This window comes from Saccopteryx bilineata, chromosome 2, assembly GCF_036850765.1.
Source record: "Saccopteryx bilineata isolate mSacBil1 chromosome 2, mSacBil1_pri_phased_curated, whole genome shotgun sequence".
Lineage (NCBI taxonomy): Eukaryota > Metazoa > Chordata > Mammalia > Chiroptera > Emballonuridae > Saccopteryx > Saccopteryx bilineata.
In genome coordinates, this window is record NC_089491.1 from 301,263,662 (window position 1) to 301,290,213 (window position 26,552).

General features: G+C 37.1%; 1 protein-coding gene across 1 annotated transcript in view; it reads right to left on the reverse strand.

The window, feature by feature from the left end:
- The window catches only part of LOC136326085 (uncharacterized), a 1,428,423-nt gene that overhangs the window by 327,304 nt on the left and 1,074,567 nt on the right, over window positions 1-26,552 (reverse strand). Inside the window, exon 4 of the mRNA XM_066261474.1 lies at window positions 163-210. Within this exon, the coding sequence (XP_066117571.1) occupies window positions 163-210 (48 nt within the window). The remainder of the gene's footprint in view (window positions 1-162; window positions 211-26,552) is intronic.

Consider the following 26,552-nt stretch of genomic DNA (forward strand, 5'->3'; position numbering starts at 1 on the left):
GACTATGTGAGTAAACATGGGTGGTTCGATGAATGTAAACTTCACATGCAATCTTAATATATCTGTCCACCAAAAACCACCTGTTTCTCCACAAAAAATTCATTTTTACCCATCACCTTATGGCATTATTAACAATATGAATAGAATAAAGAGTTACTGGACCTGGTTTGCTTGAAACTGGAGTTGTGTCTGGAACAGTAGGCGTAACTCCTAAAAACATGGAATTGATTACATTTAATAACAATACAAAATTAGAGATTTAATTTGATTTATCTTTTTTAAAAAAGATTATTTTTCTAAATGGAAAACACATTTATTTTCTTATGTTTACAATTTCCCTTCTGGGAAATTAGCTAAATATATATCTATACAAGTACATATGAATTTTACCTAAGAATGTTTTAAATTCTAGAATGGAAATCCAGAAATTAAGTAATAAAAATCTTAAAAATAATGTATTCAAAATAAACATATGTATCTCTAAGAAACTGTCCAATTTATATCACACTGCATACTTTTTATTATTTTATTTTTTGTTTAATACTTCACAGTTTTTCATATTAAAACAATGATATCTATCTTGTCATCATTCTATGTTACTATGGATCCTTTTTCCATAGTCTTTCCTAAATGATGATAAAATATGATTGACAGTCTAATGAGGAATTTTTATTTTTGATTTTAAGAAAAGAACCCTGCAGTTTATCTTCCTTATATACATATCCTCACAATCCTCTCTTCTTTGAAACACTAGAAATATATGTTCTCTTATAAATCCTTTATGAAATACTTACTGTTACCTCTTTGAAAGAGCATATTAACAAACCCAGTATACCACAGTGCATGTGCTCACTAGGACCATGTGAGTAAACACGGGTGAGTCAATGAATTTAAATGTCACAAGAGTCTTAATGTATCAGTCCACCAAAAACGCATTAGTTTCCCTCCAAAACCTTATAACACGCAACTAAAGTACTCAAGGAAGCTACTGGTTTCCAGGTATAGAGGAATTATATAAAGGTGTTGTAATTACCATGTTAATTAGATGGTAACTCCCCTTATTCCTTTAAAATATTAGGACAACAGAAAATATACAAACAAACAAGAGCTAGTCATTTAAATTTGAGATCAATACCCTTATGTTTAACAGGAAACTAAGTCCAAAGAAATGATGTTACTATAATAAGGAGAGTCAAACTAAGACCTTGTGTGAGGTCTGCTCAGGCTAAGCTCTTCCCAATACAATCCCCTCTTGTCCACATGGAAGAAGATACTCATCCCTGCCCGGGAAACTGGATAATACTGAATCATATTATATATGATGTTTTATTGTATATACACATTTATAATAAAGTTTAATTCATAAATTTGGGAAGATAAGCGATAAGCAACTACTAATAAAATGGAATAATTATAATAATATCCTATAATAAAAATATGATATTCTTCTCAGAATATCATATTGCATTGCACTCTCCCTCCTCCTAGTGATGATGTGAGATGATACGGTGCCCACATGATGCGAAGTGAGGTGAATACACTGAGCCAAGGGATGATTCCCGTCTTAGGTGAGAAATAGTGGGACAGTGCGAGAAGTCATCATGCCACTTAGAATGGCAAGTAACTTACACTTATGAATTACTCTTTCCTGTTATTTGCATTAAATATTTTCACACCAGAGTTGCCGGCAATTGAAACTACAGAAAGTGAAACCACGGATAAGTGGTGACTGCTGTATAGCTCTTGCCCCTTGTTCCTGCTGAAATCAAAGAGAAGCCAGAGATTGGAATACAGAAAAGTAATTCCATCCACCATGTCAAAATCACCTCCAAAGCAGTGCAGCTCATGAGTAGTCCATCCATGAAGTCGTCCATTTCATTTCAATAAATAAGGACTTTTCCTGTCTTTCTGTTGATGTGAAATTTACTTTCTATTGCCAAAAAGAAAGTTCAGTAAAGAGAAAAAGGCAAATTACATGAGGCAGGGAGAGGTGGGGTCTTGTTCTAGGAGAGCAGAGATTTCCCAGTTTAAAAGGTACTACATAGAAAGAATAAAACCGATTGCGGTCCAGGAAATAAAACATCATCCTGGATCACAAAGATAACTTGTAAAGGTGTCAACAGATCATTTTAAAAATAATAAAATAGCAATGTTGATGACATAGAAAACATATGTGTTAAAAATCAATAGCCATGGCCAGTCCTCTTCACTAATATTAACTGCAGTGATGCTGTAAATTAGATATGAGCTTCCTAGCTTCCTATAGGTCAGGTGCTGTGCTAAGTGCTCGAAATACACCCCATTTTAACTTTACTATTAAGCAATGATGAAGGACTTACATCATTTTATAAGTAAGTAAACACCTTACAGGTTTATATTACTTGTCCAAGTTTGTTCTAATGTTTGCAGACCATGGCAAAAAGTTTTAGAACCACAAAGTATAACAACTAGAATGGCTATATGTACTTTCTCCTTTGTTACTAAAAGTGACGAATGGGTGCAAGTCATCAGATATTTAAAAAATATGAAAAGCAGGAGCCATTTATGAATTTTTTAAAATATAAGCAGACAGTTACTAAACCTGAGACACTGAAAATTGTAGGTTTTGCACTGGGAGGTGTTGACATGGAAAAAAATGATGAAAACAGGATGAAGTATTTGGTAATTATTACTTTTGAAAATTTATATACATCTTGCCTTTAGATTTTTGACTTTTTTAGGTATAAATTCCAGTGCTTCAATTTACTCTGATAAATGATTGTGATCCATTGTTACACATGAGAAACACCAAACAACAGCAATTTAGACACCATTGTGATGTACATAATGTGCTAAGACTCTATAAAATAAATTATGTCATACATTTGTCATGAAAATTAATATGAGAGAGATAATTACAAACACTGCTACTTTATGAAAATCCCATGTCATTGATATTGATTGTCAAAGAAATAAGATCTAAAGAAAAAAGAAAAAAAGATCCTTTGTACCTTGGGTACAATTTGGCAGCCGAGGCACCCAATTACTGTTAGCTCCACACACAGCACTGCTGCTGCCTTCAAGGAGAAATCCCTTCAGGCATTGAAATACAACCCTCGTTCTGTAGGAATATTTTGTTCCAATTATTGACACAATTGTTCCATTCTTGACTTCTGGATATGGACATTGGACCACTGAAAAGCAGAGAAATTCCAGAATTAATGCAAAGCTGCTTTAACACAGGAAAGAAATCAAGTACAAAATAGTAATTTCCCCTGGAACACAGAGACAAGGACCCAAAGGCGGGATGTTAACCTTTTATAAAAATATTTTATTTGTGTATTTTAATTCCAGATAAAGAGATATAATCTTTTCTCCCATAGAAAGAAGTGTCGTTATAGATGATTGGTTTTCTATATTTTTCCATTACTGACAAATTTTGAGAAAGGTCTGACCACCATGGACAATTTTCAAGTAAGCTCAAATATAACTTTTGATGCTGTTTATTCTAGGATTTGTTTCTAAATAAAAGTCCATGTTGACACTGATTTAGTACCCTGACCTTTCTGAAGGCAGGAAAGAGTCTTCTAATAAGGTAATACTTGAGCTCAAGTGTAAAAGTTGGAGAGAAGCTAGCCATGCAAAGATATGCAAAGAGAATTAATTCATCATGTCTCAACAGCATGCAGGACTGGGATGTCCAAGAAAAAGAAAGGCCAGTGGAAGTAGGGCTGTCATTTCCAAACATTTTGTACTGGAACTCAGAGATCAAAAATCACATTGTAAATTGTAATCTCATAACCTGGGATAAAGTTAAAACTTAATATTTAGCCTTCGCACCCATATACTCTGGTATCTCCTGTTCTGCTCTACATCTTAGGAAGTAAAATGCTGGGCATGACCCTCCAGATTGATTTCAGGATCCACAACGGGTGCCAGAATTTGGGGAAAATCACAGACTAAACAAAACACAGCAAAACACTGACTGGGATTTAGATTAAATCTGAGCCACAGACAAGGGCCCACAATGCACAGTGTTTTAAGCCAGGAGAGTGCCCTTCCTCCCTGCCTGGGGATCTGAATATCCATCAGGCATCATTTCCCTTCAGCCTGAAGAACTTTGTTTAAGCAATTCTTGTAGTTCAGGTAGGGCAGTGACAATGCTGTTAGCTTTTATTTCAGAATGCTTATTTTGTTTTTGTTTTTGAGAGAGAGAGAGAGACAGACAGACATGGAGGGAGAGAGCATGGGTGGAAAGAGATAAGAAGCATCAACTCATAATTGCTTCACTGTAGTTGTTTATTGATTTCTTTTCATACTTGACCAGGGGCTCAAGCCAAGCCAGTGATCTTTGGGCTCAAGCTATTGTCCTTGGGATCATGTTGATGATTTCACACTCAAGTTGGTGACTCACACTGAAGTTGGCAAGATCATGCTCTAGTCTAGATGGTGAGGGTTTGAACCGGGGACCTCAACATCCTGGTTAGATGCTCTATCCACTGTGCCATCACTAGTCAAGCAAAATGGTTTCCTTTTATTTTTATTTTTTTTAATTTCATCTTCAGCTTTAAAAGATTTTTTCCTTGACAGACATTTAATATCTATTTTTTCATCACATTATCAGATATTACTGTTTTACAGTCTCCACAGTTCTCTAAAACAAGTCAGCTGTCATTCTTTAAAGAAGTGGGGAAAGTTATATGCTTCTGATGTCTCACTGGCTGTTTTTCTTTTTATCTTTTGTTTTCAGAAGTTTAACCATGATGTGTTTAGATAGTGAGGATTTCATAGTAAATTTTAAACATTTACTTATCCTGCTAGGGCCACTGAATTTTTTGTGCTATAGGTTGTTGTTTGTATAAAATGTGGGTAATTTTTGGACATTATTTATTCAAATAGTTCTATACTGTTGTTTCTACTCTCTTTAGGAAACTCCATTAACAGGCATATATGACCGGCTTGCTACTCTTCCCCAGGCTGTCTTTCCCTCTATCTTAAATTTTTTTTCTTTCAAACATATTGAAATTCTATTGTTCTTCCTTAAGGTTCACTGATCTTTTCTTATGCTGTGCTAAACTGCTGTTAATTGCAGTAGTGATTTAAATTAGTTTACTGGATATAATTCACATTCAGTAAATTATACCCTTTTAAATGGACAACTTGTACGAAATTTAAAAATTTCAAACACTAGTCATATAATTCCCACCATAATAGACATAGAAAAGTTCCATTACTCTTCAACATTTCTTCACAACACTTTGTAATCAACCCCCCCCCCCAAATCACCTCCAGCCACCTTCCCCAAATAGCCAACCATTGATCTGTTTTGTAGCTCTATAATGTTTTTTTTAGAGTGTCAGAATGGGAACACAGCCTCTGAGTGTGGCTTATTTCACTTAGCACAATGCATTTGATATTCATTTGTGTTGTTGTTTAAATTAGAAGCTTATTTCTTCTTGTTGATGAATGTTATTCCATTTATAGATCTTGTTCAGCCATTCACCACCTGGAAAATATGTCTATTGTTTCTAATGTGGGGTGATTATAAAAGGCTGCTATAAATATTCTTATATAGGTTTCTTTGTGAACATGTTTTAATTTACTTGGATTGCTGAGTTTTGGAAAGTGTATGTTTAACTTTATAAGAAATTGCCAAAAGGTGTTCTGAAATGGGCTTCCTTCCTTCCTTCCTTCCTTCCTTCCTTCCTTCCTTCCTTCCTTCCTTCCTTCCTTCCTTTTTTCCTTCCTTCCTTTTTTCCTTCCTTCCTTTTTTCCTTCCTTCCTTTTTTCCTTCCTTCCTTCCTTCCTTCCTTCCTTCCTTCCTTCCTTCCTTCCTTCCTTCCTTCCTTCCTTCCTTCCCTCTCTCCCTCCCTCCCTCCATCCCTCCATCTCTGCCTCCCTCCATCCCTCCATCCCTTCATCCTTCCCTCCTTCTTTCCTGACAGGAAGGGAGAGAAATAAGAAGGATCAACTTGTTGTGGCATCTTAAGTGCTCATAGATTACTTTCTCATATGTACTTTGACCAGGGGGCCCCTGATAAGCCAGTGACCCCTTACTCAAACCAGTGACCTTGGGTTCAAGCCAACAACCTTTGGGCTTAGTCAGTGACCATGGGGTCATATCTATGATCCCATGTTCAAACTGAAGATCAGCCAGATGATCCTGTGTGTAAACCGGTGACCTTGAGGTTTTGAACCTGGGTCCTTAGCATCCCAGGCTGACACTCTTATCTACGGCACCACTGCCTGGTCAGGCCCACTTTGCATTCTTTACAGTAATGTATCAAAGTTCCAATTGCTCCCTATTCTTGACAGTATATGGTATTGTTAGTTTTTTTTCTTGTTTTTATTTCCAGCCATTCTAGTGGTTGTTCAATAGTATCTCATTATAATTTTAAATTATATTTGTATATTTATTAATTATATTGAGCAACTTTTCATGTACTTTTTGCTATCCATATATCTACTTTGATGTAATCGGCCTATTAAAAATTTTTGATTATTTAAAAAATTGTGCCTTTTTTCTTTTCCTGTGTGTGTTTTTTTGTTTTTTGATTTTTCTGTAACTGAAAACGGGGAGGCAGTCAGACAGACTTCTGCATGTGCCCAACTAGGATCCACAGGGCATGCCCACCAGGGGGCGATGCTCTGCCCATCTGATGCGTTGCTCTGTAGCACCCAGAACCATTCTAACTCCTGAGGCAGAGGCCACAGAGCCAACCCCAGCGCCCGGGCCAACCTTGCTCCAATGGAGCTTTGGCTGCAGGAGGGAAAGAGTGAGACAGAGTGGAAGGTGAGGGGGAGGGGCGGAGAAAAAAATGGGCACCTCCCCTGTGTGCCCTGGCCGGGAAGCGAACTCGGGACTCCTGCAATGCAGGCTGACGCTCTACCACTGAGCCAACCGGCCAGGGCCTCTTTTTTTGTTTTGAGAATTTCTTTATATAAAGTCCATTATCAGATAAGTGTATTGGAAATATGTTCTTCCAGTCTTTGGTTCATTTAAAAAATTCTTATAACATAGTCTTTTGAAAACAAAAGCTTTGAGTTTTTAAGATTTCACATTTATTTATTTTTTTATATAAAAATCATCCTTTGAATTTAAGAAATTTATGCCAAGTCATAAATATGTTCTGTTTTTAAGTTAAAGTATTATAATTTTGTGTTTAGGAAAGTCTAAGATCTAATTTTAGTAAATGTTCGCACATGGTGCTAACATACTGGTTCTCTTTTATGGTATATGTATGTTCAGTTGTATTTGTCCTTTTGCTATTTTCCCACTAATCTGTTTGTACATCTGTAATAAAATCAAATAGACATATTGGAAAGGGTATATTATAGACTCTTTATTCTGTTCCATTGTTTTCTATGATAATCTTTTTACCAATAACACACAGTCTTTATTATATGCATTTTGGTATGTTTTATAATAAGTTTTGACAGTAGAATGAGTCCCTTAATTATATTTTCAAAATGGTTTAGACTATTCTAATTCTATTGTCTTTTCATATAAATTTTAGAATCACTTTTGCAATTTCTATAAAACATCTGCTGGAATTTTAATTGGGATTATACTCAATTTATAGATCAGTTACAAAGAATTGACATCTTTATTATATTGAGTTTTGCAATTTATGAGCAATGAATTTATATTTATTCCAAATTAAAGATACTGTGCTGGCCCTGGCCGGTTTCCTCAGTGGTAGAGCGTGAGCCTGGCGTGTGGATGTCCTGGGTTTGATTCCCGGTCAGGGCACACAGAAGAAGTAACCATCTGCTTCTTCACCCCTCCCACTCTTGCTTCTCTCCCTCTTTTTCTCTTTTCCTTCTGTAGCCAAGACTCGATTGGAGTGAGTTGGCCCCACGCATTGAGTATGGCTCCATGGCCTCCACCTCAAGAGCTAAGATGAACTCAGTTTCTGAGCAATAGAGCAACATCCCAAATGGGCCCGAGGGGGGTTGCTGGGTGAATCTTAGTCAAGGTATATGTGGGAGTTTATTTCTCTGCCTTTCCTCCTCTCCCTGAATGAAAATAAATAAATAAATGACACTGTACTATAAATAATTTCAATTTTAGTAAAATTTAAAAAAAAATTAAAAATTTTACTACCCAGAATGTTACTAGTTCCATGCACTTGAAAAGAGGAAATATTTTGCTATATTACTGTGGTTTCTTTCTTTCAAGGATCAAGAAACCTCCAGTGTCTCTCCACTTTTGGTCATCCTCAAATACTTTAAACATTGTTTTTTAACTATAGGCATACCTCTGACATATTTCAAGTTTGTTTCAGACTATAGCAATAAGTGAGTTTGAAAGTAAAGCAAGTCACAACAGTTTTGCTGGTTACAGTATTGCCTCTATTGGCAAATAAATATAATGTGTATAAAGTGCAATAAAGGAAGGCACAATTAAACAAGATAAGACTGTATGTTTTGTCCAAAATTTATCAATCTTATTGGTGAGATGGTTAGTCTTTTATCTGTAATCCACCATTTCCTCTTGCCAGAACTGTCATAGCTCTTGTATTGTAAGATGAAACTTTTTAAAGCCAAGTGTGTGTTTTTCATGTTTTCAAGCCAAAAATTTTAATTCATGCATATACATAGTAATTAAAAATGTATAAACAGGAATGCCAAAAACATGTGGGGTGAAGAGTGGGGAACTACAACTAGAATTAATTTTGATTCTGTGTGACACATAAACAAAATAGAAAAAAATTTAATAGGGAAACAAGCACATACGGCTGGTTTTTTTTTTATTGCTTGGCCAAAGTATTCAAAAGTTGGTAAAAGTTTGTTTAGTATTTACAAATGAGAGGTAAATAAATTTAAATACCATTGCATTAGTGGAATATGCATCCTAAATGTGAAAAAATGTCTAGAGCAATAAGAGTAAGAAGTTTTGTGTGCTTACTTGTACAGGCCTCCTGGAGGGGTGTCCACGTATTATCAGCCTGACAAACAGCAGTGGTGGAGCGAGTAGGGATGATCAGCTTGTATCCTAGGCGACACTCATATTCTACTCTGTCCCCAGGTTGATAAATGGCTTGGAAAGGACCTTTGAGCACCATACAGTGGAATCTCGGTGGATCATCACAGGCATCTGGGCAGTACAAAATAAGAACATAAAAATAAAATATTTTCTCCTTTCAATAGCCATGGATTGTGGACTGGCAGCGGGCAGGTAGTAAAGAATATATGCAAAGGTCCTTGGGAAGATTTTAAATGATTGTTCCATGCTTTTACCGGACAATGAGCCATGCTTGTTTTTCATCCATTCTATCAGCTTTCATTTCTTGGGGAATAATTTAAATATTTGTTAAACCGTAAATTGAAGATGCAGCTGCAATATTTTTGGCTTTAAAATATATTTAAAGGTATGCTTCCTTCTTTATTTTTTTAAAATTCATTTCACTCTTACCTCTCCCCTAAGAAGACTTCTACATTATATAGTCCTTGGTCAGATTACTCTCCCACAGTCTGAAAAGCAAACTGATGATGACGTTGATGTTGCCTTGTTACTTCAGGCTCAGTCTTTGTTTGGAAGGCAAGATCTGGAGTTCAGGGATCCTGTGTCTTCTTTTCCGGGTACACTCTCTACCCAGTGGGTGCTCAAGAAATGCTGCGGTAAGCGTAACTATTAAATAAGCACTGTGGATTTCATAGAGCAAAATAAATATAAACTAGACTATTTCAAAACACAAGATTCATGCCATGTTTCATATCAGTGAACAGAGCATTTTATAAGTGAATAGATTCTAAATAAGTATAAATTTTGTAACTTTGACACTATTTTAAATATAATTAATTCTTTCTTCATGAATTAGTGAATAATGCTTGGACTCAAAATTTTCCTGAGGTAGCTATTTCGGCTGTACTGCTACATTGCTATGCCACCAGAATTTTTTATTTCTGGATTTTGTGAGGTGTTTTTTTTCTATCCAGAATAGTGTCTTTTCTACTTGTTGTCAACCCTAAATGGCAAAAAGCCATTATAGATTTGAGGCTTAGCAAAAGGCTAAGTTTGCCCCCCTCCATCTCCATATTTGGCTTTAATGCTGAGTATTTGCACCCACTCCGCTTGCTTTCTTGGGCTGCTGGGAGCAATATACATGCCCTTCCTCTGACTTTTTGTTTGTTTCAGATGTTGGTAGATTTCACTAATGTATCCTGTTTTTTCCTTGGGAGAGTTCCTGTCTTAGCCTTGGATGTGCAACTTTGTATCAAGGTCCCTGATTTGCATAAGTCTATATAATAAAGCGATCTGGGACTATGAGTCACTCAGATACTGCCAGGCAGTTTGAAGAGTCCTCCTAGTCCCACTGTTTTTGTTTTGACAAGTGTGTTTCCTGAATTTCGCACCGTTATTTGGATCTGCGCTGGTCCATGGCATCTACTTCAGCAATTCTCTTTCTTTAAATTATCTTGGGCTTGAAAATCTAACTAATTCGATAAAATAATGTGGTGCATGCACATAAAGTGAAGTCCTAAAGGGCTAGAAGAATGCAGAGGCTTCACCTAGAAGGGTAAGGTCCTAAGGGGAAAGGAGATGGATCTATTTTGACCCCTGAGAAACTCTTTTCTTCCTCTCCAGATTGCTTTTATATCAGATTGATGTTAAGCTTTTATGTATATTTATATATTTATAAGTATATATATATATATGGTAGCATATATATATACACTTCTATGAAATAGCAAAAATCATGTGACTCTTAAAATTAAATTAATTGGAATAACATTGGTTAATAACATTATATAAATTTCAGGTGTACACCATTGTAATAGGACATCTTTGCACTCTACGGTGAAATTTAGTCTCCTTCCCCCACCTCCCTTAAAACACGTCATCCTTCCCCCACAACACTTCCATTATGGTAACCACCATTCTGTTGTCTGTAACTATGATGTTTTTATTTATTTGTTTTGTTTGTTCATTTGTTGCTTTTTTTTAATATCCAATATATGAGTAAAATCATATAGTTTTTGTCCTTTTTGAGCTGACTTAATTAAAACAATCCTCTCAATGTCTATTCACTTCTTTGAACATAGTAATATTTAATTTTTTTATGACCGCGTAGAATTCCATAGCATAAATTCTCCACCGTTCTTTATCTAATCATATGTTGTTTTTTTCTCAGCGATAGTGACAGAGACAGAGGAATGGATAGGGACAGACAGACAGGAAGGGGAGAGATGAGAAGCATCACTTTTTTTTGCAGGACGTTAGTTGTTCATTGATTGCTTTCTCATATGTGCCTTGAGTGGGGGGCTCCAGCTGAGCCTGCAAACCCTTGCTCAAACCAGCCACCTTGGGCTCAAAGCAGTGACCTTGGGCTTCAAGACAGAAACCTTTGGGCTCAAGCCAGCGACCATGGGTTCATGTCTGTGATTCCATGATACAGCCATCGACCCTGTGCTCAAGCTGGTGAGCCCACACTCAAGCTTGTGACCTCCGGGTTTTTAACCTGGGTCCTCTGTGTCCTAGGCTGATGATGTTCTATCCACTGCACCACTGCTTGGTTAGGCTCCTAATAGTCTTTTGAAGGAGTCTTTAAGGTTTTCTATATACAGAATTTTGATATATGGAAATAATGACAGCTTAACTACTTCAATCCCAATTTAGATGCCATTTAGTTCACTTGCTTGTCTAATTTTTCTGGTGAGGACTTTATTTTTTTTATTTTTATTTTTTTTCATTTCATTTTTTTTATTTTTTATTTTATTTTATTTTTTTAAATAAATTTATATTAATGGTAATGGGATGACATTAATAAATCAGGGTACATATATTCAAAGAAAACATGTCTAGGTTATTTTGTCATTAAATTATGTTGCATACCCTTCACCCAAAGTCAGATTGTCCTCCGCCACCCTCTATCTAGTTCTCTGTGCCCCTCCCCCTCCCCTAACTCTCTCCCTCCCTCCCTCCCATGTCCTCCCTCCCCCCCCCACCCCTGGTAACCACCACACTCTTGTCCATGTCTCTTAGTCTCATTTTTATGTTCCACCAATGTATGGAATCATGTAGTTCTTGTTTTTTTCTGATTTACTTATTTCACTCCGTATAATGTTATCAAGATCCCACCATTTTGCTGTAAATGATCTGATGTCATCATTTCTTATGGCTGAGTAGTATTCCATAGTGTATATGTGCCACATCTTCTTTATCCAGTCTTCTATTGAAGGGCTTTTTGGTTGTTTCCATGTCTTGGCCACTGTGAACAGTGCTGCAATGAACATGGGGCTACATGTGTCTTCACATATCAATGTTTCTGAGGTTTTGGGGTATATACCCAGTAGAGGGGTTGCTGGGTCATAAGGTATTTCTATTTGCAGTTTTTTGAGGAACCACCATACTTTCCTCCATAATGGTTGTACTACTTTACAGTCCCACCAACAGTGAATGAGGGTTCCTTTTTCTCCACAGCCTCTCCAACATTTGCTATTACCCGTCTTGTTGATAATAGCTAATCTAACAGGGGTGAGGTGGTATCTCATTGTAGTTTTGATTTGCATTTCTCTAATAACTAATGAAGCTGAGCATCTTTTCATATATCTGTTGGCCATTTGTATCTCTTCCTGGGAGAAGTGTCTGCTCATGTCCTCTTCCCATTTTTTTATTGGATTGTTTGTTTGTTTCTTGTTGAGTTTTACGAGTTCTTTGTAAATTTTGGATATTAGCCCCTTATCTGAGCTGTTGTTTGAAAATATCATTTCCCATTTAGTTGGCTGTCTGTTTATTTTGTTATCAGTTTCTCTTGCTGAGCAAAAACTTTTTATTCTGAAGTAGTCCCATTCATTTATCTTTGCCTTCACATCTCTTGCCATTGGGGTTAAGTTCATAAAGTGTTCTTTAAAACCAGGTCCATGATTTTAGTACCTATGTCTTCTTCTATGTACTTTATTGTTTCAGGTCTTATATTTAGGTCTTTGATCCATTTTGAATTAATTTTAGTACACGGGGACAGGCTGTAGTCGAGTTTCATTCTTTTGCATGAGGCTTTCCAGTTTTCCCAACACCATTTGTTGAAGAGGCTTTCTTTTCTCCACTGTGTGTTGTTGGCCCCTTTATCAAAGATTATTTGACCATATATATGTGGTTTTATTTCTGGGCTTTCTATTCTGTTCTATTGGTCTGAGTGTCTATTTTTCTGCCAATACCATGCTGTTTTGATTATCGTGGCCCTATAATATAGTTTAAAGTCAGGTATTGTAATGCCCCCAGCTTCATTCTTTTTCTTTAGGATTGTTTTGGCTATTCGGGGTTTTTTATAGTTCCATATAAATCTGATGATTTTTTGTTCCATTTCTTTAAAAAATCTCATAGGGATTTTGATGGTAATTGCATTAAATTTGTATATCGCTTTGGGTAATATGGCCATTTTGATTATATTTATTCTTCCTATCCAAGAACAAGGAATATTTTTCCATCTCATTGTATCTTTTTCGATTTCCCTTAACAATGCTTTGTAATTTTTATTATATAGGTCCTTTACATTCTTTGTTATGTTTATTCCTAGGTATTTTATTTTTTTTGTTGCAATCGTGAAGGGGATTATTTTTTTGAGTTCGTTTTCTAATATTTCATTGTTGGCATATAGAAAGGCTATTGACTTTTGTATGTTAATTTTGTATCCTGCGACCTTACTGTATTGGTTTATTGTTTCTAATAATCTTTTTGTGGAGTCCTTCGGGTTTTCGATGTATAGGATCATATCATCAGCAAAAAGTGATACCTTTACTTCTTCTTTTCCGATATGGATGCCTTTTATTTCTTTGTCTTGTCTGATTGCTCTGGCCAGAACTTCTAGCACCACGTTAAATAAGAGTGGAGAGAGTGGACAACCCTGTCTTGTTCCTGATCTAAGGTAGAAAGTCCTCAGTTTTATACCGTTTAATATGATGTTAGCTGATGGTTTATCATATATGGCCTTTATCATGTTGAGATATTTTCCTTCTATACCCATTTTGTTGAGAGTCTTAAACATAAAATTGTGTTGTATTTTATCAAAAGCCTTTTCTGCATCTATTGATAAGATCATGTGGTTTTTGTTCTTTGTTTTGTTGATATGGTGTATTACGTTAACCGTTTTACGTATGTTGAACCATCCTTGAGATTCTGGGATGAATCCCACTTGATCATGATGTATTATTTTTTTAATATGTTGTTGTATTCGATTTGCTAGTATTTTGTTTAGTATTTTAGCATCTGTATTCATTAGAGATATTGGTCTGTAGTTTTCTTTTTTTGTGCCATCCTTGCCTGGTTTTGGTGTGAGGGTTATGTTGGCCTCATAAAATGTGTTTGGAAGTATTGCTTCTTCTTCAATTTTTTGGAAGACTTTGAGTAGAATAGGAACCAAGTCTTCTTTGAATGTTTGATAAAATTCGCTGGTATAGCTGTCAGGGCCTGGACTTTTATTTTTGGGGAGGTTTTTAATGGTTTTTTCTATTTCTTCTGTACTGATAGGTCTGTTTAGGCTTTCGGCTTCTTCTTGACTCAGTCTAGGAAGGTTGTATTTTTCTAGGAATTTATCCCTTTCTTCTAGGTTGTTGAATTTAGTGGCATAAAGTTTTTCATAGTATTCTACAATAATTCTTTGTATATCTATGATGTCTGTGGTGGTCTCTCCTCTTTCATTTTGGATTTTATTTATTTGAGTCCTGTGCCTTTTTTCCTTGATGAGTCTTGCCAAGGGTTTGTCAATTTTGTTGATCTTTTCAAAGAACCAGCTCTTTGTTTTATTGATTTTTTCTATAGTTTTTCTGTTCTCTATTTCATTTATTTCTGCTCTGATTTTTATTATCTCCTTTCTTCGGCTGGTTTTCGGTTGTCTTTGTTCTTCTTTTTCTAGTTCCTTAAGGTGTGATATTAAGTGGTTTACTTCGGCTCTCTCTTGTTTGTTCATATAGGCCTGCAGTGATATGAAGTTTTCTCTTATTGCTGCTTTTGCTGCATCCCAGAGAATCTGATATGTCGTATATTCATTTTCATTTGTCTGAATATATCTTTTGATCTCTGCGCTTATTTCTTCTTTGATCCATTCATTTTTCAGAAGTATGTTGTTTAGTTTCCACATTTTTGTGGGTTTTTCCCCCCCTTTTTTGCAGTTGAATTCTAGTTTCAAGGCTTTATGATCAGAAAATATGCTTGGTACAATTTCAATTTTTCTAAATTTGCTGATATTGTCTTTGTGGCCCAACATATGGTCAATTCTTGAGAATGTTCCATGTACACTAGAGAAAAATGTATACTCTGTCGCTTTGGGATGAAATGTCCTGTAGATGTCTATCATATCCAGGTGTTCTAGTATTTCATTTAAGGCCACTATATCTTTATTGATTCTCTGTTTGGATGACCGATCTAGAGCCGTCAGCGGTGTATTGAGGTCTCCAAGTATGATTGTATTTTTGTTAGTTTTTGTTTTAAGGTCAATAATTAGCTGTCTTATATATTTTGGTGCTCCTTGGTTTGGTGCATATATATTAAGGATTGTTATGTCTTCTTGATTCAACTTCCCCTTAATCATTATGAAATGACCATTTTTGTCTCTGAGTACTTTTTCTGTCTTGTAGTCAGCATTATTAGATATGAGTATTGCTACACCTGCTTTTTTGGGGGTGTTGTTTGCTTGGAGTATTGTTTTCCAGCCTTTCACTTTGAATTTGTTTTTATCCTTGTTGCTTAGATGTGTTTCTTGTAGGCAGCATATAGTTGGATTTTCTTTTTTAATCCATTCTGCTACTCTGTGTCTTTTTATTGGTAAGTTTAATCCATTTACATTTAGTGTAATTATTGACACTTGTGGGTTCCCTACTGCCATTTTATAAATTGCTTTCTTTTAGTTTTGTATCTAGTTTGATTCTTCTCTTTTGTTTTTCTATCATTTGTTTTTGTTTGTTTGTGTTCCATACTTCTTTCCTCTGTTGCTACCTTTTTTAAGTCAAGTGTTTTTGTGGTGGTTTTTTTAAGGGTGGTTACCATTAAGTAATGAAAAGGGTACCTACCATATTCATTGTAGTACCCTATCTTATAAGTATTTGTGCAACACATCGTCCTTTGCTACTGTTAATCTCCATCCTCTCCCCCCTTTTTTTCCTTTGTTGTCACAGTTTAAGTTTGGTTTTATTGTGTTCTTGGTGGAGCTGTTACTTGTGGTGTTGTTTTCTTTTGTTCTTTGAATCTGGTTGGAAAACCCCCTTTAGTATTTCCTGGAGTGGGGGCTTTCTGTTGATAAATTCTCTCATCTTTTCTGTATTTGTGAATGTTTTTATATCTCCTTCATACTTGAAGGATAGCTTTGATGGGTATAGTATTCTTGGCTGAAAGTTCCTCTCTTTCAGGGCTTTAAATATTGGAGTCCACTCTCTTCTAGCTTGTAGAGTTTCTGCTGAGAAATCTGATGATAATCTAATAGGCCTTCCTTTATATGTTGTACTCTTCTTTTTCCTGGCTGCCTTGAGAATTTTTTCTTTGTCATTGGTTTGTGTCATCTTTATTATGATGTGCCTTGGAGTGGGTTTGTTGGGGTTAAGAAAACTCGGTGTTCTGTTTGCTTCTTGAATTTGAGGCTTTAGTTCTTTCCACAGGCTTGGGAAGTTCTCGTATATTATTTGTTTGAGTATATTCTCCATTCCATTTTCTTTCTCTTCTCCCTCTGATATACCTATTATTCTTATGTTATTCTTTCTGATGGAGTCAGACAATTCCAGTAGAGCTTTCTCGTTTTTTAGTATTTTTGAGTCTCTTTCTTCTTCTCTCTGTTGTGCCTCAAGTTGTTTGTCTTCTATTTCACTAATCCTATCTTCAATCTGGGCTGTTCTGTTAGCTAAGCTTGTTACCTCGTTTTCCAGCTCGTCAATTGAGTTTTTCATTTCTGTTTGATTTGTTTTTATAGTTTCAATTTCCTTGGTAATATATTCTTTGTGTTCATTGAGTTGTTTTCTGATCTCCCTATATTGCCTTTCTGTGTTTTTCTTGTATATCTCTGAGTATTTTTAAGATTTCTATTTAAATTCTCTGTCATTTAGCTCCAAGGCTTCCAATATGTTAAGTCTTTTCTCCATAGATTTTTCCACATCTATTTGTGTTACCTCTCTTTCTTTTGTATCCATAATATTTGATTTCCTCTTTCTTATTGGCATCTGAGGGTGGTCTTGTTGATAGCACACAGGTGCACTCCCTCGTGGCTTGAATGAACGTCCCTGCGGTAGCTTCCTCCACACCCTCGTCTCTCAGATTCAAGTGATAAGAGTCCTTTCGCTTTCAGTTTGTGTGGAACTCCGGAATGCTCCGAGGATAAATTTTTCTGTTTCTAGTTGATAAATTTGTTGTGATTTAGGGGAGATCTGTCGGATGTACTGCTCACGGCACCATTTCCGTCGAGGACTTTAGTACTATGTTGAATAACAGTGGTGAGAGTAGGCTTCCTTGTCTTGTCTTGATCTGAGAGTGAAAGCTTTCAGTATTTCACCAATGAGTGCAACATTAGCTGAACAGTTGTCATATAATATTTTTATCATGTTAAGATACTTTGTTTCTCTGTTGTGTTTTTGTTATAAATAGATGTTTTATCTTGTCAAATACCTTTTCTTCATTTGGTAATGATCATATGGTTTTTATCTTTTATTTTGTTAATGTGGTACATCACATTGATTAATTTATGAATGTAGAATCATCTGTCCATCCTGGAATGAATCCCACTTGATCATATTATATATGATCCTTTTCATGAATAGCTGTATTAGATTTGCTAGTATTTTGTTTAGGATTTTTCCATTGATGTTCATCAGAGATATTGGCCTGTAAATTTTTTTGTGTGTTGTCCTTGCCTGGTTTTGTTATTAGGATAAAGTTGGCCTCATAAAATGAGTTTGTAAGTATTGCCTCCTCTTCTATTTTTTGAAAGAGCTTGACATGAATTGGTATTATATTCCTTTGTGTGCTTGGCAGAATTGACTAGTAAAGCCATCTGGGCTGTACTTTTGTTTAAGGTGCAGATTTTAATTACTGCTTCAATTTCTTTTCTAGTGATTAGTCTACTTAGGTTTTCCAATTTTATGTTTTTAAATTTAAGTATAATAGTATATATCATAATATTCCATTGATTATATTATTTTCAGGTATACAATATTATAATTAGACAATTTTATTCCTTAAAATGAGATCATCCCACTAATTCCGTAATCATCTGTCACTGTGAAAACTTATCACAATATTATTGACTATATTTCTCTACACTTTTTCATCTGCCTCTTTCTGGCAACCACTTCTTTATTCACTGTTTCTATGAGTTTTTATTTATTTATTTTTCATTTTTTTATTGATTGAGTTGGGTAGAGGAGAGCGAGACAGAGAAAAAGGGATGGGAAAGAAGGGCAAGCATCAACCTGTAGTTGTTACTCATATGTCCCAGGACCAGGCAGGTTGGTGACCTCATCTTGCAGTGGATGCTTACCCACTGTGCCACCACAGGTCAGATTGTTTTCCTTTTTCCGATTCTACAATAAGTGAAATCATATCATATTTGTCTTTCTCTATCTTTTTTAATTTAGCAGAACACCCTCTAAGTCCATCCATGTTGCTGAAAATGACAAGTTTTATTGTCTTTCTTATTACAGTACAATATTCCACTTTCTGTATATATATCAAAATTTTTTATTTATTTTTCTACTGATGAACACTTACTTTGTTTTCATATCTTATTGTAAGTAATGCTACAAGGAACAAATATGTGCATATATCTTTTAGATTACCCAGAATTGGAGTTGCTGGGTTGTACTGTAGTCTGTTTTTATTTTATTAAGGAATATCCATACAGCAATCCATAGTGACTGCACCAATCTGCAGTGCCACCAACAGTGCACAAGGGCTCCATTTTCTCCGTATATCATTTTCCGACTTTTTTTTTTTTAACAGAGACAGAGAGAGAGGGATAGATAGGGACAGACAGACAGGAACAAAGAGAGATGAGAAGCATCAGTCATCAGTTTTTCAATGTGACACCTTAGCTGTTCATTGATTGCTTTCTCATATGTGCCTTGACCATGGGCCTTCAGCAGACTGAGTAACCCCTTGTTTGAGCCAGGTGAACCCGCCCTCAAGCTGACGACCTTGGGGTCTTGATCCTGGGTCCTTCTGCATCCCAGTCTGACACTCTATCCAGTGCAACACTGCCTGGTCAGGCATTTTTCCGACTTTTTAAATATAGTCATCCTGACTGGTGTGATGTGGTATCTCACTGCTGTTTTGATTTGCATTTTCCTGATGTTTAGTGATGCTGAGCATCTTTTCCTATGTCTGTTGGCCATTATTGTGCCTTCTTGGAGAAATGCCTTTCATATCTTTTGCCTGTTTTCTGATTGGTTGTTTATTAATTTTGTTATTGATTTGTATGAATTTCTCATATATTTTTGGTTATCATTCGCTTATCTGATATATATACATGGAAGTGTATTCTTCTATACTGTAACTTGTCTTTTCACTTTTTGATGATGTCCTTTGCCATGTAGTATATTTTTGATTAATAAAGTCTCATTTGCTTATTTTTACTTTTGTTCTTCTTGTCTGAAGAGACATATCCAAAACATCATTGCTAAGAGATATGTCAAACAGTTTACTACTTATGTTTTTTCTAGGATATCTATGGTTTCAGGCTTATATTTATGTCTTTAATCCATTTTAAGTTTATTTTTGTATGTGGTGTAAGAGAGTGGTCCATTTTCCCCAACACTATTGAAGAGACTGTAATTTCTCCATTGTATATCCTTCCTCTTTTTTGTAGCTTAGTTTACAAGATAAGCAAGGGTTTATTCTGGGCTTTCTATTCTGTTCCATTGATTTCTGAGTCTGTTTTTGCACCTGTACCATACTCTTATGATCATTACTACTTTGTAGTACAGTTTTAAACCAGGGAGAGTGATACCTGCATCTTTATTCTTCTTTCTCAAGGTTGCTTTGGCTATTTGGTGTCTTTTGTGGTTCTATATCAATTTTAGGATTATTATTTTGTTCTATAACCAGTAGTAATCCTAAAATGGGTATAGATCTAGAAAAGAGAAAGGCTATTGTTATTTTTAAAAGGATTGTATTGGAGCTATAGATTGCTTAGTGTTCCATGGTTATTTTTATAATATTAATCTTTTCAATACATGAGCATAGTATATCCTTCCATTTATGTTTGTCTTATTCAATATCTATAGTTTTTAAGTACATGTCATTATTCACTTTGATAAAATTTATTCTGTTTAAAAAAAATTTTTTTTTGCAATTGTAAATGAGATTGTTTTATTTATTTCTCTTCCTTATTTTTTCTTATTCATCTTTAGGAACTTGACCAGCTTCAGTACCTTTAGTACATTAATTTTGTATCCTGCTACTTTACTGAATTCCTTTATTAATTCCATGAATTTTTTGGTGGATTCTTTAGGATTTTCTAGGTATAGTATCATGTCATTACAAAATGCCTACAATTTTACTTCTTTCTTTACAATTTGGATGCTTTTTATTTCTTTTTCTTTTTAGATTGCTGTAGCTCAGAATTTTAATACTATTTTGCATGAAAATGTTGAGAGTAGGCATCCTTTTCTTATTCCTGAAAACTTTTGAACATATTAGTTGTGTGCTTGTTACATATGGCTTGAAAAAGTTAAGGTAAGTTCCTTCTACACCACTTCGTTGAGTGTTTTTGTCATAAATAGATGTTAAATTCTGTCAACTGCTTTTTCTGCATCTATTGAGATAATTATGATTTTTATCATTGGTTTTAATGATGTAATGAATCACATTGATTGTTGTGGATGTTGAACCATCCCTGCATCCCTGGTATAAATCCTATTTTATCATGATATTTATAGGGTGGGGCAAGTAAGTACATAGTTATAAGTACACAAAACTAGAGTTTATTTTTGTATTATTAATTTTTATTGTATTATTTTATTTTCCATATGAACACCTGTGAGCTACTTTTGTCCCACCCTGTAATCCCTTTAACAGATGTTGAATTTGGTTTGTTGAATTTTGTGGAGAATTATAATATCTATTTTCATCAGGGATATTGTTCTGTAATTCTTATTAATTAATTAATTAATTTATTTATTTATTTGTATTTTTCTGAAGCTGGAAATGGGGAGAGACAGTCAGACAGACTCCCGCATGCGCCCGACCGGGATCCACCCGGCATGCCCACTAGGGGCGACGCTCTGCCCACCAGGGGGCAATGCTCTGCCCCTCTGAGGCGTCACTCTGCCGCGAACAGAGCCACTCTAGTGCCTGGGGCAGAGGCCTAGGAGCCATCCCTAGCGCCCGGGCCATCTTTGCTCCAATGGAGCCTTGGCTGCAGGAGGGGAAGAGAGAGACAGAGAGGAAGGGGGGGGTGGAGAAGCAAATGGGAGCTTCTCCTATGTGCCCTGGCCAGGAATCGAACCCAGGTCGTCCGCACACCAGGCCGATGCTCTACTGCTGAGCCAACCTGCCAGGGCTTGTAATTCTTTTTATGGTAGTGTCTTTGTTTTGTTTTGGTATTGGACTAATGCTAGCCTCATAAAATAAGTTTGGGAATATTCCTTCCTCTTTAATGTTCAAAAATAGTTTGAAAAACGTAGGTACTAATTCTTTCAATATTTGGTAGAATTCACCTGTGAGGCTATTGGCCCTGGGCTTCATTTTGTTATTAATTAAAATAAAAATTGCTTGCGTTTAGTTGCTAGTTACTGGTATGTTCAGATTCTCTGTTTTTTCCTGGTTTAGACTTGGAAGCTTGTATGCTTCTAGAAATTTATCCATTTTTGTAGATTATCCAGTTTGTTGACATATTGTTGTTTCTGTAGTCTCCTTCCTTCCTTCCTTCCTTCCTTCCTTCCTTCCTTCCTTCCTTCCTTCCTTCCTTCCTTCCTTCCTTCCTTCCTTCCTTCCTTCCTTCCTTCCTTCCTTCCTTTCTCTCTCTCTTTCTTTCTTTTTTCTTTCTCTCTCTTTCATTCTCTCTCACTTTTCTTTCTTTTGTTCTTTTGTTTTTTTCTTTCTTTCTTTTTCTTTCTCTCTTTCTTTCTTTATTTTTCTTAACAAGTGAGAGGCAGGGAGGTGGAGAGAAAGACTCCCACATGCACCCCAACTGGTATCTACCCAGCAACCTATTCTGGGGCCTATGTTTTGCCCACCTGGGACTCTACTTTATTGCTACCCACCCAGCTATTCTAGTACCTAAGGTGAGGCCAAGGAGCCATCCTCAGCCCTGGGGGCCAACTGGTTTATAGAGCCATAGTTGCAGGAGGAAAAGAGAGAGAGAGAGAGAGAGAGAGAGAGAGCATGAGCGAGAATGGGGAGGCATGGAGAAGCAGATGGTTGCTTCTCCTGTGTGTCCTGACCAGAAATCAAACCCAGACTTCTACATGCTGGGCTGATGCTCTACAGCTGAGCCAACTGGCCAGGGCCTGTTCATATATTCTTTAATGATCCTTTATATTTATGTGTTGTCGGTAGCAATATCTTTTTTTTCATTTATGATTTTTTTCATTTGTGTCTTCTCTCTTTTTACTTTATGTTTCGTGATCGAATTCTGTTAATGTTATTTATCCTTTCAAAGAACCACCTCTTAGCTTCCCTGATCTTCCCTTTTTAAAAAAAAATATTTTCTATTTCTTTATTTCCTTCCTTCTACTTACTTTGGGTTTTATTTGTTCCACTTTTTTCTAGTTCCTTTGGATGTAAATTATATTGTTTATATGGTATTATTTCTGCTTATTAATAAAGGCCTGTATACCTATAAACTATTCTCTTATAACTCCTTTTGGTATCTCCCATAAATTTTGTAAAGTTTCTTTTTCTTTTCATTTTTTTTCAGGGTAGCTTTAGTTTTTCTGTTTGATTAGAATTTTTACTGACTACTATATTTATTATTTTTTTGGGGGGGAAGGCACTTAATAGTTTTAAATGAGTGCTGACACCAAGGTACAAAATTGTTTATTTACAAAGAGAAATGTGAGAAGACAGAGAAAATGTCTTCATTCTAATAGAGATAAAATAGAAGTGATAGTTATTGAAGAGTGACTGCAAGTTCTGAGAAGTATGAGCTGGATTGTTTAGGTCTTCCTGAAATAGTTTGCTCAGAAACGGTCCCGAAAGGGGTAACATCATAACTCAGTTTGGAAGAAAGGCCCAATTATACAAGATGCAGGAGAAGAATGTACCCAGACTGAGCGACAGCAAGTTCAAAATTCCCAAAGTTGCAGTTTAACCTATATGATGAGCAGAAAATTATTCCCTTATACCAGTCATTTGTGAAATACTGTCAGAGAATCATGCTACTTCTCCCCAGGCTCCTGTCTTAGCCTATAACATATTAGTACTATGATTTGATTACTGTCTCTAGTTCCAATAGATTTCAGCAAATATTAATTGATTACTTACTGTGTGCTGGCACTGGGGATCTAAGAGTGAGCAAAACACAGTCACTGTCTATGTTCATGTGTGAGTGGGTGCAAGTAGACAAATAGTGAAATAAGGATCTCAAAATAGGAATGGTTTGTTACTACTCGCCAGGGTATTGCCAAAACCAGAATGGATCAGGCACATACAAGGCAAATACATATTTATTGAGTGAATTCTGCTAAGGACAGAATGCAGCCTACAATTGTATATGTAATAGAGTCCTAAAAATAATTAGGGTATGTTTTTAGATTGTATACTTTTTATACAATAAGCATGTGTGTGTGTGTAGAGGAATATACGAAACATGAATCCAAGTTAGTGGGTGGCCTTCAGTTTCCATTCATAAACTTTGGGTAAAACCCTATTGATATTATTTATCATTCATTTCTTAGGACTTTCGTTTCTAACTAGATTTGGCTTCCAGTATTTTTTTAGATTTCTTCGAATCTCCCTCAAATGGGACCCAACCTGATAAAAAAGAGAAAAAATAGTGTCCAAAAGTCATTTAGGGACAGAATAGGATATTATCTATATTGGATGTGAATATGAATGTGACTCCATGGTTAAAAAGAAAAAGAAAGAAAAGGAAAATGCTTGCAAACCAATTACCAATACAATTTGTGGGGCAACAAGCAGCCTGTTACCTTATGGACAACAATCACTGAGCGCTCCCTTCTTAATCTCTCTAAAACCCAAGACCCAGAGCCAGCTCTCACTTAAGAGCTCCTTGCAGAACTGCTTCCCAACACCCATACAAGGCAAGTAGTGATCTTCCTTACCCCATACTCCACACCGCTGGCCTGGACACTTCAATAAGCAGACACCCAATAATAATACCTGGCTTCGGATCCTCCAGCCTAACCCAGTGGGGCATAAACACTCCACTCGCCCAAGTATCATCCCGCCCAGGAAACACATCGCAAAACGCCCCACCCGAACAGCACCTGGGCACTCCAGAGCAAGCCCTCACTTTAAGCACAGGTGAGGGCTTCCCATCCCCATTGACTCAGTCCCCAAACACCTGCAAGCTTGTGCTAGGGATACAGCTTGGTCGCAGGCAAAAATGGGTGTGTCTTGCACCCTGCGAGGCTCATTGACTATCACCAACTAGCCCTCACCGCGAGCACTACCTGGTCCCCATGTCCCGGATCCGCCACAGCACAACCCTGAGGATCTGTGGCTGAGCCTTCCACCCCAACTCTGCACCACCCGGGTCGACCAAGCCCCGTTCCTACCACCCCACCCACCAGGCAAAGTAACCTCCGCCCTGGGCTCAGGAAGGCCAGCTCCCAACCCGCTCCAGTTCGTCTCCAGAGCTCACAACCTTTCCGGTCCCCTACCGGAGCCTGAGGGTAGCAGGAGCTCTAGGGTCACCAAATGGATCCCAGCGAAGCGCCAAGAAGAAAAGAGACTCTCGAGGTGGTAGGAAGGTGCCCTGCGCGGCTTGGGAGACACCGTCATTTTTCCCGACATCAGCGGGAAACCGGAGGGACAGTGAGCGAGCATTTACCTTTTTGATTGTGGCGGGTGGGAGATGCAACAATCCCCAGTCTCACAATGTGTTAAGTAAGGTACCGCTGGTGGGTGCGATGCGGGCTGTGAGGGAAGGGACGGGCGGACCAATGGCAGGCTTCCTTGAGGAGCCTCAGAATGGGCGGGGCGTTTGCCCTGAGGGAGCGGGGCGTGGCCTGGTCGTGGTCAGCACCCCCACCCTCTGACAGCTCAAGCTCTGTCCGCACTCCTGGAGCTGATCCTTTTTCACAGCTACCCTGAAGCACTGCCCCGTTTGGGGGAATTTGTGCTTCACCGCCTTGTCCTTAAACGGGCAGTTACCTCCCCACTCAGGAACGGTGGAAGGGAAACAACATTTGGCCAAGTCATCGTTGTGGAACCCTGGATGGCAAAATAAAGCGCATGGTCCTGAAAATAGTAACCTAAACTCTAGACCAGGGGTCTCAAACTCGCGGCCCGCGGGCGCATGCGGCCCGCAGAACAATTTTGTGGGGCCCGCAGACTAATCCACGAAGTTCAAAATATTTTCGATAAAATTAAGTAATCCCAGGGGCCTACTTGTATTTTTCATTTCTCTAGCATCCTAGCTAGATATTAGCTTAGTTAACAGCAGTTGTGATGCGAACTACAGTTTCTGGTCATTTTGTGACACTGAGTAAACTGCATGTACGATTGTGCTTGTTGTACTGATTTTTTTTTTTTTTCAACTGCAGTGAGAAAAGTGGTGCATAACAGTTGCCTTTTGTAGACCTAGGGGGGCCCACTGAATGGCTGTGATCTTGCTCTGCGGCCCACATGCTGAGTTGAGTTTGAGACCCCTGCTCTAGACAGTGAGTCATCTAGGGTTCAAGAACCTAAGGTTCCACTTTTGTCCTGGGGTCTCCACAGAGGCAGATTAAGGTTGTTTGAGGTCCCAGGGGCAGAAGAAAATATCGGGTCCCTTATATTAGAAAGAAGTGGAATGTTGGGATTTTGGCAGGCCTTTCAGAAGTCGGGGCTCAAGGCGTAGGTCCAGTGTGCACACCGTTTAACCTGCCTCTAGGTCTCCAGACTGTCAATAGTGCCAGGGCCCCTGCTGTAATTTGGCATTAATCAGACATCAATAGGGACTATTCTTGAGATTTCCGTGGTATCTTGTCTGCTTCTGAATTCTCCCTCTCAAGGCCTCCTAGGTTTCAAAACACAGAATGGTTTGTCCATTGCACCCTTTACCCAAAAGTAAATGACTGCCCCTTGTTTCCTTGTGAGGACCCCTTGTTGCTGAATTATTAAATACTATGTCACTAAGTATACTGGTCCTCAATCGATGCAGCCCTTGCCATTTCGGAACTAAATGTTTCATTGAAGAGAAAATACATATGCTTGAAAAAGATAAGTACAAATATGTTTTAAATTAAAACACTTTGTTTTATTGATTTTTAGAGAGAGGAAGGGGGAGAGAGAGAAGGAAAAAGAGAGAAACAATGGCTTTACTGTTCCTCTATTAAGGCCATCATTGGTTGATTCTTGTATGTGCCCTGACTGGGAATCAACTGATCAACTGTACCCTGCCAGGGCCCAAGTGTGTTTAAGTGTCAAATTAGTGGATGTAATTAATGCCATGATTGGTTGGATGAGAAGGAAGAATTAATAGGAG